This window comes from Piliocolobus tephrosceles, chromosome 3, assembly GCF_002776525.5.
Source record: "Piliocolobus tephrosceles isolate RC106 chromosome 3, ASM277652v3, whole genome shotgun sequence".
In the NCBI taxonomy this organism is placed as follows: domain Eukaryota; kingdom Metazoa; phylum Chordata; class Mammalia; order Primates; family Cercopithecidae; genus Piliocolobus; species Piliocolobus tephrosceles.
Window position 1 is genome coordinate 116055662 of NC_045436.1, and position 17718 is coordinate 116073379.

General features: G+C 37.2%; 1 protein-coding gene across 2 annotated transcripts in view; it reads left to right on the forward strand.

The window, feature by feature from the left end:
* Positions 1-16554, forward strand: part of RASSF6 (Ras association domain family member 6) — a 54490-nt gene extending 37936 nt beyond the window's left edge. For both annotated transcript variants that reach the window (XM_023198513.2, XM_023198514.3), the window contains exons 7-11: positions 6912-7013; positions 7320-7371; positions 11372-11490; positions 11598-11695; positions 11794-16554. In XM_023198513.2, the coding sequence (XP_023054281.1) occupies positions 6912-7013; positions 7320-7371; positions 11372-11490; positions 11598-11695; positions 11794-11869 (447 nt within the window). In that variant the 3' untranslated portion in view covers positions 11870-16554. The remainder of the gene's footprint in view (positions 1-6911; positions 7014-7319; positions 7372-11371; positions 11491-11597; positions 11696-11793) is intronic.
* Positions 16555-17718: the final 1164 nt, after the last annotated feature.

Genomic DNA, 17718 nt, shown 5'->3' on the forward strand with positions numbered 1-17718 from the left:
TGAGACTTTGCTGAAGTTGCTTATCAGCTTAAGAAGATTTTGGGCTGAGACGATGGGGTTTTCTAAATACACAATCATGTCATCTGCAAACAGGGACAATTTGACTTCCTCTTTTCCTAACTGAATACCCTTGATTTCTTTCTCTTGCCTGATTGCCCTAGCCAGAACTTCCAACACTATGTTGAATAGGAGTGGTGAGAGAGGGCATCCCTGTCTTGTGCCAGTTTTCAAAGGTAACTTTTCCAGTTTTTGCCCATTCAGTATGATATTAGCTGTGGGTTTGTCATAAATAGCTCTTATTATTTTGAGGTACGTTCCATCAATACCGAATTTGTTGAGCGTTTTTAGCATGAAGGGCTGTTGAATTTTGTCAAAAGCCTTTTCTGCATCTATTGAGATAATCATGTGGTTCTTGTCTTTGGTTCTGTTGATATGCTGGATTACGTTGATTGATTTGCGAATGTTGAACCAGCCTTGCATCCCAGGGATGAAGCCCACTTGATCATGGTGGATAAGCTTTTTGATGTGCTGCTGAATCCGGTTTGCCAGTATTTTATTGAGGATTTTTGCATCGATGTTCATCAGGGAGATTGGTCTAAAATTCCCTTTTTTTGTTGTGTCTCTGCCAGGCTTTGGTATCAGGATGATGTTGGCCTCATAAAATGAGTTAGGGAGGATTCCCTCTTTTTCTATTGATTGGAATAGTTTCAGAAGGAATGGTACCAGCTCCTCCTTGTACCTCTGGTAGAATTCAGCTGTGAATCCATCTGGTCCTGGGCTTTTTTTGGTGGGTAGGCTATTAATTGTTGCCTCAATTTCAGAGCCTGCTATTGGTCTATTCAGGGATTCAACTTCTTCCTGGTTTAGTCTTGGAAGAGTGTACGTGTCCAGGAAATTATCCATTTCTTCTAGATTTTCTAGTTGATTTGCATAGAGGTGTTTATAGTATTCTCTGATGGTAGTTTGTATTTCTGTGGGGTCGGTGGCGATATCCCCTTTATCATTTTTTATTGCATCTATTTGATTCCTCTCTCTTTTCTTCTTTATTAGCCTTGCTAGCGGTCTGTCAATTTTGTTGATCTTTTCAAAAAACCAACTCCTGGATTCATTGATTTTTTGGAGGGTTTTTTGTGTCTCTATCTCCTTCAGTTCTGCTCTGATCTTAGTTATTTCTTGCCTTCTGCTAGCTTTTGAATGTGTTTGCTCTTGCCTCTCTAGTTCTTTTAATTGTGATGTTAGAGTGTCAATTTTAGATCTTTCCTGCTTTCTCTTGTGGGCACTTAGTGCTATAAATTTCCGTCTACACACTGCTTTAAATGTGTCCCAGAGATTCTGGTATGTTGCATCTTTGTTCTCATTGGATTCAAAGAACATCTTTATTTCTGCTTTCATTTCGTTATGTACCCAGTAGTCATTCAGGAGCAGGTTGTACAGTTTCCATGTAGTTGAGCGGTTTTGATTGAGTTTCGTAGTCCTGGGTTCTAGTTTGATTGCACTGTGGTCAGAGAGACAGTTTGTTATAATTTCTGTTCTTTTACATTTGCTGAGGAGTGCTTTACTTCCAATTATGTGGTCAATTTTGGAATAAGTGTGATGTGGTGCTGAGAAGAATGTATATTCTGTTGACTTGGGGTGGAGAGTTCTATAGATGTCTATTAGGTCTGCTTGGTGCAGAGATGAGTTCAATTCCTGGATATCCTTGTTAACTTTCTGTCTCGTTGATCTGTCTAATGTTGACAGTGGAGTGTTGAAGTCTCCCATTATTATTGTATGGGAGTCTAAGTCTCTTTGTAAGTCTCTAAGGACTTGCTTTATGAATCTGGGTGCTCCTGTATTGGGTGCATGTATATTTAGGATAGTTAGCTCTTCCTGTTGGATTGATCTCTTTACCATTATGTAATGGCCTTCTTTGTCTCTTTTGATCTTTGATGGTTTAAAGTCTGTTTTATCAGAGACTAGGATTGCAACCCCTGCTTTTTTTTGTTCTCCATTTGCTTGGTAGATCTTCCTCCATCCCTTTATTTTGAGCCTATGTATGTCTCTGCATGTGAGATGGGTCTCCTGAAGACAGCAGACTGATGGGTGTTGACTCTTTATCCAGTTTGCCAGTCTGTGTCTTTTAATTGGAGCATTTAGTTCATTTACATTCAAGGTTAATATTGTTATGTGTGAACTTGATCCTGCCATTATGATATTAACTGGTTATTTTGCTCATTAGTTGATGCAGTTTCTTCCTAGGCTCGATGGTCTTTACATTTTGGCATGTTTTTGCAGTGGCTGGTACCGGTTGTTCCTTTCCATGTTTAGGGCTTCCTTCAGGGTCTCTTGTAAGGCAGGCCTGGTGGTGACAAAATCTCTAAGCATTTGCTTATCTGTAAAGAATTTTATTTCTCCTTCATTTATGAAACTTAGTTTGGCTGGATATGAAATTCTGGGTTGAAAATTCTTTTCTTTAAGAACGTTGAATATTGGCCCCCACTCTCTTCTGGCTTGTAGAGTTTCTGCCGAGAGATCTGCTGTCAGTCTGATGGGCTTCCCTTTGTGGGTAACCCGACCTTTCTCTCTGGCTGTCCTTAAGATTTTTTCCTTCATTTCAACTTTGGTGAATCTGGCAATTATGTGTCTTGGAGTTGCTCTTCTGGAGGAGTATCTTTGTGGCGTTCTCTGTATTTCCTGAATTTGAATGTTGGCCTGCCCTGCTAGGTTGGGGAAGTTCTCCTGGATGATATCCTGTAGAGTGTTTTCCAATTTGGTTCCATTTTCCCCCTCACTTTCAGGCACCCCAATCAGACGTAGATTTGGTCTTTTTACATAATCCCATACTTCTTGCAGGCTTTGTTCATTTCTTTTTCTTCTTTTTTCTTTGGGTTTCTCTTCTCGCTTCATTTCATTCATTTGATCCTCCATCGCTGATACTCTTTCTTCCAGTTGATCGAGTCGGTTACTGAGGCTTGTGCATTTGTCACGTATTTCTCGTGTCATGGTTTTCATCTCTGTCATTTCATTTATGACCTTCTCTGCATTAATTAGTCTAGCTGTCAATTCTTCCACTCTTTTTTCAAGATTTTTAGTTTCTTTGCACTGGGTACGTAATTCCTCCTTTAGCTCTGAGAGGTTTGATGGACTGAAGCCTTCTTCTCTCATCTCATCAAAATCATGCTCTGACCAGCTTTGATCCGTTGCTGGCGATGGGCTGTGCTCCTTTGCAGGAGGAGATGCGCTCTTATTTTTTGAATTTCCAGCTTTTCTGCCCTGCTTTTTCCCCATCTTTGTGGTTTTATCTGTCTCTGGTCTTTGATGATGGTGACGTACTGATGGGGTTTTGATATAGTTGTCCTTCCTGTTTGATAGTTTTCCTTCTGACAGTCAGGACCCTCAGCTATAGGTCTGTTGGAGATTGCTTGAGGTCCACTCCAGACCCTGTTTGCCTGGGTATCAGCAGCAGAGGTTGCAGAAGATAGAATATTGCTGAACAGCCAGTGCACCTGTCTGATTCTTGCTTTGGAAGCTTCCTCTCAGGGGTGTACTCCACCCTGTGAGGTGTGGGGTGTCAGACTGCCCCTAGTGGGGGATGTCTCCCAGTTAGGCTACTCAGGGTTCAGTGACCCACTTGAGCAGGCAGACTGCCCCTTCTCAGATCTCAACCTCCGTGTTGGGAGATCCACTGCTCTCTTCAAAGCTGTCAGACAGAGTCGGCCGCTGCTGCTTTAGCTGAGCCCTGTCCCCAGAGGCGCAGTCTACAGAGACAGGCAGGTTTCCTTGAGCTGCTGTGAGCTCCACCCAGTTCCAGCTTCCCAGCGGCTTTAGTTACCTACTTAAGCCTCAGCGATGGCGGGCGCCCCTCCCCCAGCCTCGCTGCTGCCTTGCCGTTAGATTGCCGCAGACTGCTGTGTTAGCAAGGAGGGAGGCTCCATGGGCGTGGGACCCTCCCGGCCAGGTGTGGGATATAATCTCCGGTGTGCCGGTGTTACAGCGCAGTATTGGGGTGTGAGTTACCTGATTTTCCAGGTGTTGTGTGTCTCAGTTCCCCTGGCTAGGAAAAGGGACTCCCTTCCCCCTCGCGCTTCCCAGGTGAGGCGATGCCTCGCCCTGCTTCAGCTCTCGCTGGTCGGGCTGCAGCAGCTGACCGGCACCGATTGTCCGGCACTCCCAAGTGAGATGACCCCAGTACCTCAGTTGAAAATGCAGAAATCACCGGTCTTCTGTGTCACTCGTGCTGGGAGATGGAGACTGAAGCTGTTCCTATTCGGCCATCTTGCTCTGCCCCCCCAGATTATGCTACTTTTAAGTAATAACTCTCAACCTGAACCTAGCTTTGTCTGACTCCAGAACACAAGTTTTTAACCACCATGATGGATGAACTCTATCTAAGTGGCAGATACTCTGCCAAGCATTAAAAACATGCAGATGAGGCAACTGATGTCTCAGCCAGCATGAAGCTCAGGGACTGAGCAGGGAAACCAACATACCAAGAACAATATAGGAATAATGTAAGTGCCACAAAGAGGTTGGATCAAAGGACATTTGAACATGAGTATTTAAATAAAAGCAAAAAGCCACAGGCCAATGTATTCCAATAAATCGAACTTCTCATGTTGCCATGTTCCAGGTCTTTTACCTATACACATACCCTTTTTATGTAAGTGTAGTTGTAGTTTAGATACAATTCACATTCTGCTTTTTCATTTAATATGTGTTAAATTTATATGTGCCTTTCCATAGTGCTTGTAAGATATTACATTCTGCTGAAGGTAGGAAATATATCATCATTTTTTCCAGAACTCAAATATTTTTCATGTGATGTACCTTAGCAATCATTCATCACTCCATCTCATAAATAGTTAGCACTCACACTGTGCCAGGTATCTTCTGAGGCCTTTAAGAAGAAATAGGAACTCATTGCTTTGTAGGCTTTTTCCTGTAAGGATTTCTACTTTATTTCTTCTTCTTCTACTCTTGAGAGGCATCAATCAGTGTGTCTTTGGAGCCTTCTGGGGAGAAACCTCTCTTCTCAATTCTTTATTCATATCAGAATTTTAGGGTTCCAGAATCATCCTCATAGGTATAAAGTAGCATCGATAGTCCCCCACAGAGAGGCAGCTACCAATTGTCTTGGTTCCCTCTTCTCAGAAATTGTGTTATATGTCATTATCTTGTGGGGTAATTTGTGTTGAAGAAGGAAAGCCACATTGCTCCAAGCAAGGGACTTTCAGATTGGATCACTTGTGCTGAAAATGAAATTGACACTAGGTTGGCAGCACAGAATGGTGGTAAAATGATTGGGCCCTGGAGTTTGACAGCCTGGTTTTACATTCTTGCTGAGCAAGTTTAAAACCTTCTCAATCTCTTGATCTTAGTTCCTTCATTCTTCTTACTTTACAAAGTTGTTGATTGGATGGAATGAAATGAGGTAAGTTAAACATAAAAATAGTACCTAGCACAAAAGAAAAACTCAGTTTACATCAGCTTATGTTGTTGCTGTTGATTGAATGAACTCAAGCTGGGACTATAGATATTTTACACAAATGTCATTCACTGTAATTTAATAACTAGCGGAAAACAATACAAACAAAAAAGAAAAAACAAAGCATTCTATCAATAATTATACAGTGATGGACATATAGGAATTGTAGTGGATATATTTCTTAAGTTGTTGTGTGTCATAAGATATGTTTTTATACTATGAAGCACCTTGTTAACGCCAATATTGTTAAGCTATAAATAATGCACATATTAAAGGCTTAGATTGTCTTATCTGGAGATTAGTTATGGTGAATATAACTTCACCAGTAGTACATTTCTATCCATGCAATACTAAATGATAATAGGTTTCATTATATGTTTTGGCCAACACAACTGATATAAAGACTGTGGATTTAAAACATTGCTCTGAAAAACAAATTCACTATATGTTGACATTTTAGAATGACTCTTAGAGATTATTTAGTCTTACTCTCATTTTATAAATGAAGTCATTTATCAAATATATGTTAAGTGAGTCAATAAAGATGTTAAGTGAGTTGACAAAGTTGAAGTTCGTGGGCAGTTAGTAGGCACTAAAATCTAGGTCTCCTGAATGGCAATCTATGTTATTGTCATACTGCATGAAGCTTCTTCACATAAACAACATCAAACCACATGTACAACATATTCTCAACTTAGTGTGGGATGAACATGTGGTTTTTCAGGGCTCCATAGAAATCGTAAATGTCACAGAATAACTTATCAATGCTCTAAAATGTCTACAAATAATGAATTTTCTCATACTTATAAAAATGTATCCTAGACATTCTCTATACATCTTCTCAGAAAACTTATTTACATATCTATATTTTTGCTCACACAAATGCCGTGTGTGTGTTACATGTGTGGATGTTATATACCTGTGTGTTTGTATACTTTGATGCTAATTTGCTGATCTCTCAAATCTCTCAATATAAGACTTACCTTTTTGACATTCCACTGAGCCACCCCAAAACCCACCCATCTCCACATCTGCTGAACCCACCACCTTGGAATACTTAGAGATTATGCATATAAATAAAATATATGGAAATAAATCCTTCCTTAATATCTCTTTCCATTTTTAAATACACATCTGGTGAAACTCTTTCTTACTTATTTTGAAATCTTAAACTGCACTAAAGAGGGGTGTAATTGTCCAGTGAAAATGTTATAAGCATCCTCAAATGGTGTTTTACCTAATCTACTCTAGAAACAATATAAAGCTGCTTAAAAGAACACATAATATTCAAAAACAACAAAGAAACGCAAACAAACAAAAACAAAACAAAAATTCTAAATGGATAACCTTGGATTATTTTTTATCCTATAAGAAGACTATGTTCAAGATATTGACTACCCTTAATATAATATAATTTTAAAGACTCATATGACAATTCTTTTTCTAGACATCAATTTTCATTCCAGCCTTTGGATCAGAAACTAAGGTCAGAGTAAACAGTAACATGAGAACTGAAGAAGTAATAAAGCAACTTCTCCAAAAATTTAAGGTAACCATTATCACTTAACTGAGCTATAAACATATTATATGTAATTCAACTGTAGACACATAAATCCACTCTTCTGAAAAAGATCTATGAACGTGTAAGTCTAAATATAAAGATTCTTTCCTGTGTATAACACCTTTTAGTAACTATCCCTTGAAAAATTATATAATTCCCATAAGAGCAGAGAAGATTTTATGTCTAAAAGTAAAAAATGGAAGAGAGAAAACAGACATGATTTGGGTCTGGTCGGGTTAGAAAACATCATATAACAACAAATAATTTATATTTGTTCATTTTTTCCATTGACAGATTGAAAATCGTCCCCAGGATTTTGCTCTTCACGTTATTTTTGCAACAGGAGGTAAGAAAGCTTGATAACACTTTGTACCTGACTCTAGAGTGTTACAGTTTGCTGCCCAGAGGGAAGGCAGAAGAGCAGTTTACCTCCTTCTGTGGAGAAAGGGGAGGAATGGGCAGGAGGAAAGGAAGGCGTAGTCTTTAGAACACTATCTATAGTCCACAATTTTAAAGAAAGATAACTTAAGAATAAGGTATCCCTGAAGGGTTTATTATGTGAAACAGTTTGCTTGTTGGCCAGACATTAAATTATCTGAATGGAGATCAGAACCCTCAGGAATTGTTATGCACTTTTGTCTTTGCTCATCTCTGTAACTTTCTTTTCGGCTTTCCTTTCTGAGTGTCACTCTTAGAGGAGTCACGATTGCATACCTGTTCTCTCTGACATTGATATTGCCTCTTTTTTAGCACAGGGTCTGACACATTGGGGAGTGCTATCTCTTCCTCAGTAGAGATGCATATTCAGAACTTTGCGATAGGGGGTAAAAGGTTAGAAGTAGAACTTTGGAAAGGCACTATAAGTGGGATGCTAAGAGCATGGTAGAGAGATTAGAGAAAACTTAAAGTGATACTGAAATTAAAGTTTTTAAAACTTCACAAATGAAAAATTTTATGTCAATTTGTAGAAAAAAACTCATGCTATAATTTAAGTGTCAGAATGTTTGAGCCAGAAATTTATTAGAATAAAATAATACATTTTGATGCCAGAACAACCTTAAGAAAATGGAAGCTGTATCTCCAAACATATATGAAATTAAAGTTCTTATAAATAGAAAGCTTAGAGATAAGATCTATTTTTTGGAAAATTCTAAGGGCACGTATATATTCATATTCTCTTTGTTTAGGAAAGAAAGAAAACCGAAAGATATAAAATAAATGGTAGCAATATTGGACTGTGTAACAATTTAAAAGATACAAATAGTAGATTACAAAGAACATCGTCAATGTACTCTGAAGATTAATAACTATAATACCAATACTTTCCTACAAAATGGTAACAAAAAGACAAACAATCCAACAAAAATAGAAAAAAAGCATGAAAATACAATTCAAAGAAAAAGCTATAATAACCAGTTAAATAGTTTCAGAAAAGTCTTAAACTCAGTGAAATGCAAGTAGCTAAGGAAATGCAAGCTCAAGCCACACTGTAATATTATGTTGCACTTCTCACATTGGCAAAGTGCTTTAAAATGATTCTACCTGTGGCTGACATGCATCGGGGTAAAAAGATGTTTTTATGCAACACTTGTGAAAATATGACTTTCTCTTTTTTGGAAATTATTCTCGCAATAGTTATTAAAATTTACAGTATATATGTCCTTTAACTTGACCATTCCACTTGTGAGAATCTATCCTGCAAAAATGTAAGCCCTAGTGCCTACAGATTTATGTGCAGGGCTGTTTATGAGGACAAAAAGCTAAAGACAAAGTTACTCATACTAGGGAAATGATTAAATAAGTGATTATTACGCTGCCATTGAATGGAATGAGTTAGATTTATGCCAATAGAATGGAGGGAACTCCATAATATATTTTAAGATTTGTGCCAATAGAATGGAGGGAACTCCATAATATATTTTAAGTGAAAAATGCAAGATGTCTAAAAGTATATATAAAAGATCCCATTTTTTTAACAAACAGTTACAAGCTCCCATTTAAATATGTGGTATATGTGATCATATGACCAGGGAGAAAGGTATGGAGTGATAAATACAAAACCATTGAGATAGATTACCTGGTGGGGGATTGGGGAGATGCAGATGAGAGGATGACAAGGGGAGTGGTGGGCACGGTGGCTCACGCCTTTAATCCCAGCACTTTGGCAGGTTGAGGTAGGCGGATCATTTGAGGTCAGGAGTTTGAGACCAGCCTGACTAACATGGTGAAACCCCGTCTCTACTAAAAATACAAAAATAATTAGCCAGGTCCGATGGTGCACACCTGTAATCCCAGCTACTCAGGAGGCTGGGACAGGAGAATTGCTTGAACTCAGGAGGCAGAGGTTGCAGTGAGTCGAGATTGCGCCATTGCACTCCAGCCTGGGCGACCGAGGGAGACTCTTTCTAAAATAGAAAGAAAAAAAATGATTTTTTAAAAGGCATATACAATAAAAATAGCAAGCACGATATGATTACCTTTATGTATTATGCGTTTGTGTATGTGCATAGAGTTGCGTGAAGGGGACACTCAAAGGGTAATGCAGAGTATCTTAGGGTTCAGAAATTCCAGTTGTGCTTTACCTCCTGCTTTATAGTTTTCTCATTTGTTCCAATTACAATAGCATGCATGTATGGGGAAGGGAATTTTTTTTAAGGTTTAAAAAAAGCAGTTTTATTAAGAAGTCTTAAATGATTGTGTGATAACTTGAACAGCTAGGTTGTACAAGATTTGAAAATTCCCTCTCTGATGTTCTCCAAGACTTGGATTCCATTCACATGCACCTCGTTCTTTCCTCACACCTCTAACTTTAGCCTGCAGTTGAGCAGAAATATGGTTTAGTTTTCTTCCAGTCATTCTTGGGCTCCACACAAGGTGCTGGACCTATGAACAAACAAGTGTGTTGCTTCTGTAAGAAAAAAAAAAAGTCTATTTTCATTATAAAAGATGTAGTTCTTTATAATTTCACCTATAAAAATCCCATTTTCTTTTATATTATGTGTCAAAATTTTGTATATATCCATAACTGAGGATAATAATAAATAGGACCCTTTAGGGACCAGAAGCAGAGAAAAGAAGAGAGCATGTGGCTCCTGTTTGGACCGTAATCTGGAACACAGAGATAGTGGGTTTTAACTTTATAGCTACAAAGCCCATTACAGTGTATCTCATGTTGTAGTTCATTTCAGATTACCTATAAAGTTCATTTAAAATACAGATTCCTAAGCCCTTCCAGATCAGGGGACAACTCTAGGAATATGTATTTCTAATAATCATCCCAGGTGATCATAAAGCAGAATCATGAAGCAAGAGGATACTAAACCAACTTAACATTGAACCTCAAGGGCAAAAGAGGGTTCTGGTGGGTGGGTGAGAGGAGCTAAATTGTCAAGGCTCCCAACTGCTTCAGAAATGGCAGAGGAATTAGAACAGTAAACACTGGCACTGTGTAAACAGGAATGGGTAATGTCGTTTTAATTGTGAGGAGGCTGAGCTTTCCAGTTGTAGAGTCTCTCTTGACTTTTCCTGGGATGATAAGTCCAGCTCAGGGAATGAAAACAGTTCTCACTGTTCTGAAGAAAGTAAGCAAGGTGAGGGAGAGAATGAGGAAATAAGAAGAATATAAGGACACTGTTTTGTTCATGCTTCATTCTGATAAAAATGAAATCCCATATGTGAAACTACTTTGCCAGAAAGCTATAAGTACTTTTGTAGCGGGAGTATGTATATTATAACTTTTGGAAATTTGAAGTTCTGGAAACACACCAGATTGGAAGGTATTTTCCTTCTCTATCTCATTTTCGTGGCTGAATGGATTAAGCCCACAGATGAATAAATAATAAGAATATTATTGATCTCAAAAACCTCATGAATATATTTTTAAAGATGAGCCAAGAATTGGGTGTGGAGTGAGACAAAGGAAGAATTGAAAATAATTACACAGTTTCGGACTTGAACAACTGGAAAGATGAAATTACATCAACTGAACTTGGAAAGAACCAATAAATATTTGTTGTATGGATGAAGGAATGATGGAATGAAACCTAAATAAGTATTGAGGCATGTTGCTTTATAAAAGGCTTATCAGACTGGAGATTTGTTTGAACATTCTAACCAAAGGAAGATTGAGTTCTTTGAGATATTAAGTCAAACCTTGAGATATAGTAAGAGAAAGAAGTTTATTTAAGTTTTAATTTCAATTTGCTTTTTTGAATAATTGCCTCCTGTTGCAGGTGTTATTTTTTTTCACAGTGAGTTAAATAAGAAAAATAAACTGGAAAATTATCTTCCTTCTTTTTTCTCCAGCATGAACTTCTGATTGTGGTTGATTCTTGTTTTCACTGCAGAACAGAGACGACTAAAGAAGACAGACATTCCACTACTGCAGAGACTTCTACAGGGACCTTCTGAAAAGAATGCGCGCATTTTCCTCATGGATAAAGATGCAGAAGAAATTAGCAGTGATGTATGAATACTATCACTCCGAGTCTGTTTTTTGCTTCCCTCCTGACTCAGCACCTTTTGCATAATTGTTCTGCTTTTTGTTTTCTTCTTCTTCTTCTTCTTTCTTAGGTGGCTCAGTACATTAACTTTCACTTTTCTTTCTTGGAATCCATTCTTCAAAGATTAAATGAAGAAGAGAAAAGAGAGATTCAAAGAATAGTAACAAAGTAAGTCAAGAACATGCATGTTGGATACTTGGTTCTTTAATAAGTCCAATGCACAAAATATGTCAATTTTTAATCATCTGTCTTCTTCTCATTTTCAGATTCAATAAAGAAAAGGCTATTATACTGAAATGTCTTCAAAATAAACTAGTATTAAAAACAGAGACAACAGTTTAGCAGTACAGGCTGCTGTTGCTAAAACACTTCAAAAAACTCAGAGATATTACTATTTGATGAATGCATAAGTTCTGTACTTGCATTTATATGAATATATATGAGACTTGAATCTGTAGAAAATTGAATGTCAAAAAAGCTCATTTCTTTTTGAAGTGATGAGGTTAACTAGGGTTCACAGTTGGACAAAATGAGCTTGAGTTTAGTTTCAGTAACTGAAATAAGCTTGAATACTGCATATTCCAAATAGCTTTTATAGTAAAACATTCAATGAACTAAAATTTAAATGGTGTCTTCAGATAACCAGTTTAAACTTCATTTAGCTTGGACTCTCAAGAGAACTGAAACATAATCAATGAATTCAGAAATGACTCAGATAAAAGAAGTTGCCAGATCTTGCAATGAAAAAGAAATACAGTGTCTTACACCATCAAGGATCTACTTAATAGTGACAGTGTTTCATAGCTTCTTGAAAACTCTGGCATTTTCATAAAATCTAGGACTATCTTAAATGGCCTGTTGACTTCTGGCTATCTGTAACATTAGAGCTGTCTGGCCTTTGGAAAGGAAAAGATTATAGACTATTTTAAGCAATCCTAATTTAAATTTTCTGAACCTCTGCCTAGTCCTTTTTTTCTCTCTCTGTGCTACTGATGAAAGAACTTTCATCAGTTCAAGACTTTTCTTAAGCTCTTTTTTAAGTGAGTTGAACTTTTTCTTTATTTATTTTTCAAAAAATATGTATGTCACATAGACATATTATATCAGCTAAAGCAAGACTTGGCCCACAAATACCCATTTGTTGCTGAATGAATACAATGGATAAAGCAAGGCTGTTGTAGCTGAAGTTAGGTAGGGAATCCCAAACTCTGCCCTCTTAGCATCTTATTCTACATGACAACTCTCAGGGTACTTACAGATCTGCTCAACCCACTTGAGAAAAAAACACTAAAAATGAAGAAATGCTATAAGTATAGTCTATGATTTTATTTATAAATTCTATATTAAAATTGAGTTATACACAACACTCATTCTGTAAACTAATTATATTTGCATTCCTCATAAACATTGTAGTAAATTGTTTGATCATATTACAAGTTCTAAGGAATGAGATTATATGCAATAAACCCAATTGGAAGATTAACTAACAATATTAAAATACAAAACATGTTTAAGACAAAGGCATTCCTTCTCAGTATTATCACACCTAAACTGGATGAAGGTGAAAGTGTGCTATGACCTTTTCAAGCCTAAGAAGTCTTTCTTACTGAATAAACCAGAGGCTTGCATCATAATTCTTTCACCTGTCAATTAATAAGAAAATAGTCTCATCTCACTTAAATGAGGCAAATGTAATAGTTAAAATTCAACATACTTATAAAAACATAAAGTAGTGTCATGTACCTGCCATGAACATGATAAAAGATGAATCTTTAATAGACTGAAATGTATAAGAGAAGAACCAAGTCTTACACAGAAAAACAAGGTAGATAAGAAAAGGAAAATCACAGAAGAGAAAATGCAAATGGCTACCAAGTATGTGAAAAAAGTCATATCTTCTGTGATCAACTGTGTTAGTTTGTATCAATCACAATACAGAAACAAGGCAGTAATTTAAACAGGGAAAGTTTAATATAAATAATAATTAAGCTATGCTAGAAGAATATTAATAAAGATGAAAAGAGAACGTATCCTCAGGCTGAGCGAAGGAATCCTAACAAGGAAAAGCAGGAATGAGGGTTTCAGATTTCACTGGAGAAGGTGTGGTTGCAGCCCACTGGAGAGAAGTTTGCTGGCTTGCCCAGGCCAGAGCAGGTCCACAGATACCGGACAAGCAGGTACAACCAACCCTCTGGGTGTAGACCAGCTGAGGCAGGTGGTGAGATACACAGAGGGATTTGAGGCTTTGCCAAAGCGTAAGCACAAAGAAGGAGTCAGGGGTTCTGTTCGAGGCCCTGTTGGGACTAGAAGCCGGAGGGGCCTACTTTGCAGGAACCTAGCATCAATTTGTGTGTGACGAGACTGCACAAGACAAAGCTCAGGCAAGTGGCTCAGTAGCTGCCTAGCCCATCAGGGTCCTCTATATGAGTGTGCACCCAGCTGAAGAGAAGATATGGAGAACAGCAATTGGAGCTTCCGTACAGGCTTGCACCGTGGCTCCAGGTTATACCACCACTGCCCAAAGCAAAAGCTGGAGAAGCAAGTGGAGAAATGCTGGAGGAAGCTACACCCTACAGGCAACCAGCACTGGAGAAACCACTCCAGGCAAGTAGTGAAGGAAAAAAGCCTGCTCTGCAGGAGCCTGGCCTTCCAGCCCCGAGCAATCAGGAAAGACCCCTTCCTCTTGCAGTGTGTCTCCAGCGCCCTCTACTGACAAAGCATGCCATCGTGCAAACTGCAAAGGAAACATTTAAAGGGCCTGTATCTATTTTCAAGGAGCAGGCAACCAACAGTGAATGTGGAGCTGAGAGATAGTAAAATAATAACTGACATACCACCAAAGTACAAAGTAAAATAAATAAATAAATACACATTTTGGCCTATTAGCAAAGATAAAGAAATGATAACATTAAATACTCAATAAATCACCATGAGATGGGGACTCAAACTTCTGGTAAAAATATAAATGGATATAATTTTTCCTGAAGGCAATTTAGTAGTCCGTTTATCCTACAATCTACTTGTAAGATCCTATCATATGAAAATAACCAGAGATACAAAGACATTCTGCAAAGATATGTTTTATATTGTTATGTATTGTGACAAAAGGAAATAAGCCTAAATGTTTAGAAAAATATTTTTAAAAATGAAAGAGGGAAATAGGCCATGGACGGTGGCTCACGCCTGTAATTCCAGCACTTTGGGAGGCCAAGGCAGGAGGATCACTTGAGGTGGGGATTTTGAGACCAGCCTGGCCAACATGGTGAAACCCTGCCTCTATTAAAAATACAAAAACTTAGCCGAGTGCGATGGCAGGCGCCTATAACCCCAGCTACTTGGGAGGCTGAGGCAAGAGAATTGTTTCTACCCGGGAAGCAGAGGTTGCAGCGAGCCGAGATGGCACCACTGCTCTCCAGCCTGGGCGACAGAGCAAGACTCCGTCTCAAAAAAAAAAAAAAAAAGAGAAAATAAACATTTATTTGTATAATGTTAGGTAGCCATTAAAATTATGTTTCCAAATAATTTTAATTACAGGGGTAAATTCTTATATATCTAAATAAGAATATACACATACACATTTCCAAAATATTTATTATATACTAAAGTCATATATATTTTATATGTATGTGTATATATATATTTGTGTGTGTGAACACTAATATTTGCATATATACACACAAGAAACAAAAACATGTTAAAAGTGGCTATATCTGCATTGTAGAATTATGAGTGATTCATGTTTTTCTAATTTCCCTATATGTATTAAGTGTTCTATACTTAATATTTGTTACTTTTTAAATCAGGAAATAGTAAAGTTATTATTTAAAACTTATGAACAAAATAGTAACAAGCACATGCAAGCACAAAGTTCTACCAAATGCAAAACAATTCAAATCAATTATTCAAATGAGACATTAACATCACTTCTCTGGTAGTTTTATATCCACAAAGTCTGATTCTCCTCCTTTGAAGAGATGGAGCCTAATCCTCCTCACCTTGCAAATGGGCTGGACTTAGTGACTTACTTCTTTTTATTTTATTTTTAATTGACAAATAATAATTTATGTATTTATGGGGTGCAATATTATATTATGATATATGTACACATTGTGGAATTATTAAATCAAGTGAATTAACATATCCATAACCTCATATACTTATATTTCTTTGTGGTGAGAACATTTAAAAATGTACTCTTAACAATTAGGGACTTCTAACAAATACAGGAAAATGAAAGAGACTGTGAGACTTTGAAGTAGGTCATAAAAGTCACTGTGGCTTCCTCCTTGCTCTGTCTTGGATCACTTGCTCTGGGAGCAGTCAACTGCCATGTCCTAAACAGCCCTGGAAAGACCTACATGATGAAGAACTGAGACCTTCTGTCAAATGCCAGCAGGGAATTGAGGCCTCCTGTCAACAGCCATTTTAGAAGTGGATCTTCCAGCTTCAGTCAAGCCTTCAGACAACTGCAGCCCTGTCTAATAGCTTGACCGTAACTTCATGAGAGACCTTCAGTCAGAAAACCCAAGGAAACCATTCCGGCTTCCTCATCCTCAGAAACTGTATGAGATAAGAAGTGTTTGTTGTATTATGCTGCTAACTTTGGGGTAATTTGTTATATAGCAATATATAACTCATACAATTTCTGGGAAAAAATAGTTTATTTTAGAATCATTTTTGCATAATGTAAGAATATAAACTTGTCACAGAATCATTTATCCTTGTTTTAGGTGGTCCAAATATTTCATTGTCAGTTACATATTAACTCAAATTAAATTTTAGATAATATATATTATTATTAATGGTAAAGAATGTGTCACATTTATCTTTATATGCTTTTCTGTACCTAATATTGTGTCTTATGCATAGGATGTACTCAATAAAAATTGATTGAATATATAAGTGAATGAAAGAATAAATGAATGAGTGAAAGAATTATCTGAAATATTTTTATAAAATTCCCCATATATCTGTATTACTTATTACAAGTCTGGTCCCATAGCTGAAATATTAAACATTATATATATGGTTTTCCCTGATATAGTGGTGTATTTTATTATCCTTTGGCTCTACTATGAAATATTCAGTTAGGCATCATTACTGTTTAATTTGGTTTAGGGCTATTTAGATTGGTTTTTGAAACTGAAGGGGAAAGAAGCCCCTTGCAATGCAATTGATGAAGCGATAAAGATAGCAAGTATAACTATTGGGTGGAGGTACATATATGGGAAAGAACGAGAAATAAGATGTAGTTACAGAGGGCAAAACCTTTCAATGACATTCTAATTCTAAATTAATAACATCTAATACCTATTAAATTGAGCCATTTGAAATTGCCAATATTTGACTACAAAGGCAATGATTTCATATGGTTCAAACTAATAACAACTTATTTTCTGGGCACTATGTTCAATACTCATTACATTTCCACAAGGAAATTACTCTTTCAACCTCATGTTACAGATAAAGAAAGTAAGCCATGGAGCAATTAGGAGATTTGCCAAGGTTTTTAGTAGAAGAAATAGGTAGGATTTAAACCTGTGGCTCCAAAAGTCATACAGTTAACCATCATAATCTGTGGCTTCCTCCTAAACTATGCTTCCTGAATCTGCCATTCTAAAATGTGTCCTCGTTTTTAAGTGGAATAATAATACTTACTTTATTGGATGACTGGGGGAGTTATAAGAACAGCACATGTAAATCCTGGCACTTTGCACATAAGAATGTGATAAATATTAGCTATTTTATAATTAAATTTCAGTATATCCCCCAACCACCATTGTAGCCTTATCTTCTATTAAGTCTTACTGCCCACAGCTACCTCATTTTTGTCTTAAAGCCAGCCAAACTAAATCGCTCAACTTTCCCTGAAACACTGCACACTTTAGCACCTCTCTTTCTGTTGAGACATTCCCATTTTCTAGTCCCTGGTTAGGGTCACTTCTTCCAAGACCTTTCCTGGTCTCTGTAACAATGTGTGATCTCAAGCTCCTGTGTACCACAGTTTCAGTTAGCTCTGCTCTTGAGACACCAGAATTTTGAAATTTGCCTTTTATTATAATTCTTTATGTGCTCACATCTTGTATAAATGCATTAGTGATCTGGTGTAATCATATTCATGTTTGTATTATTCCCTGTAGTATCTAGCACAGTATATTGAATGCATTAGGTACTCAGCAAATGTTTATTGG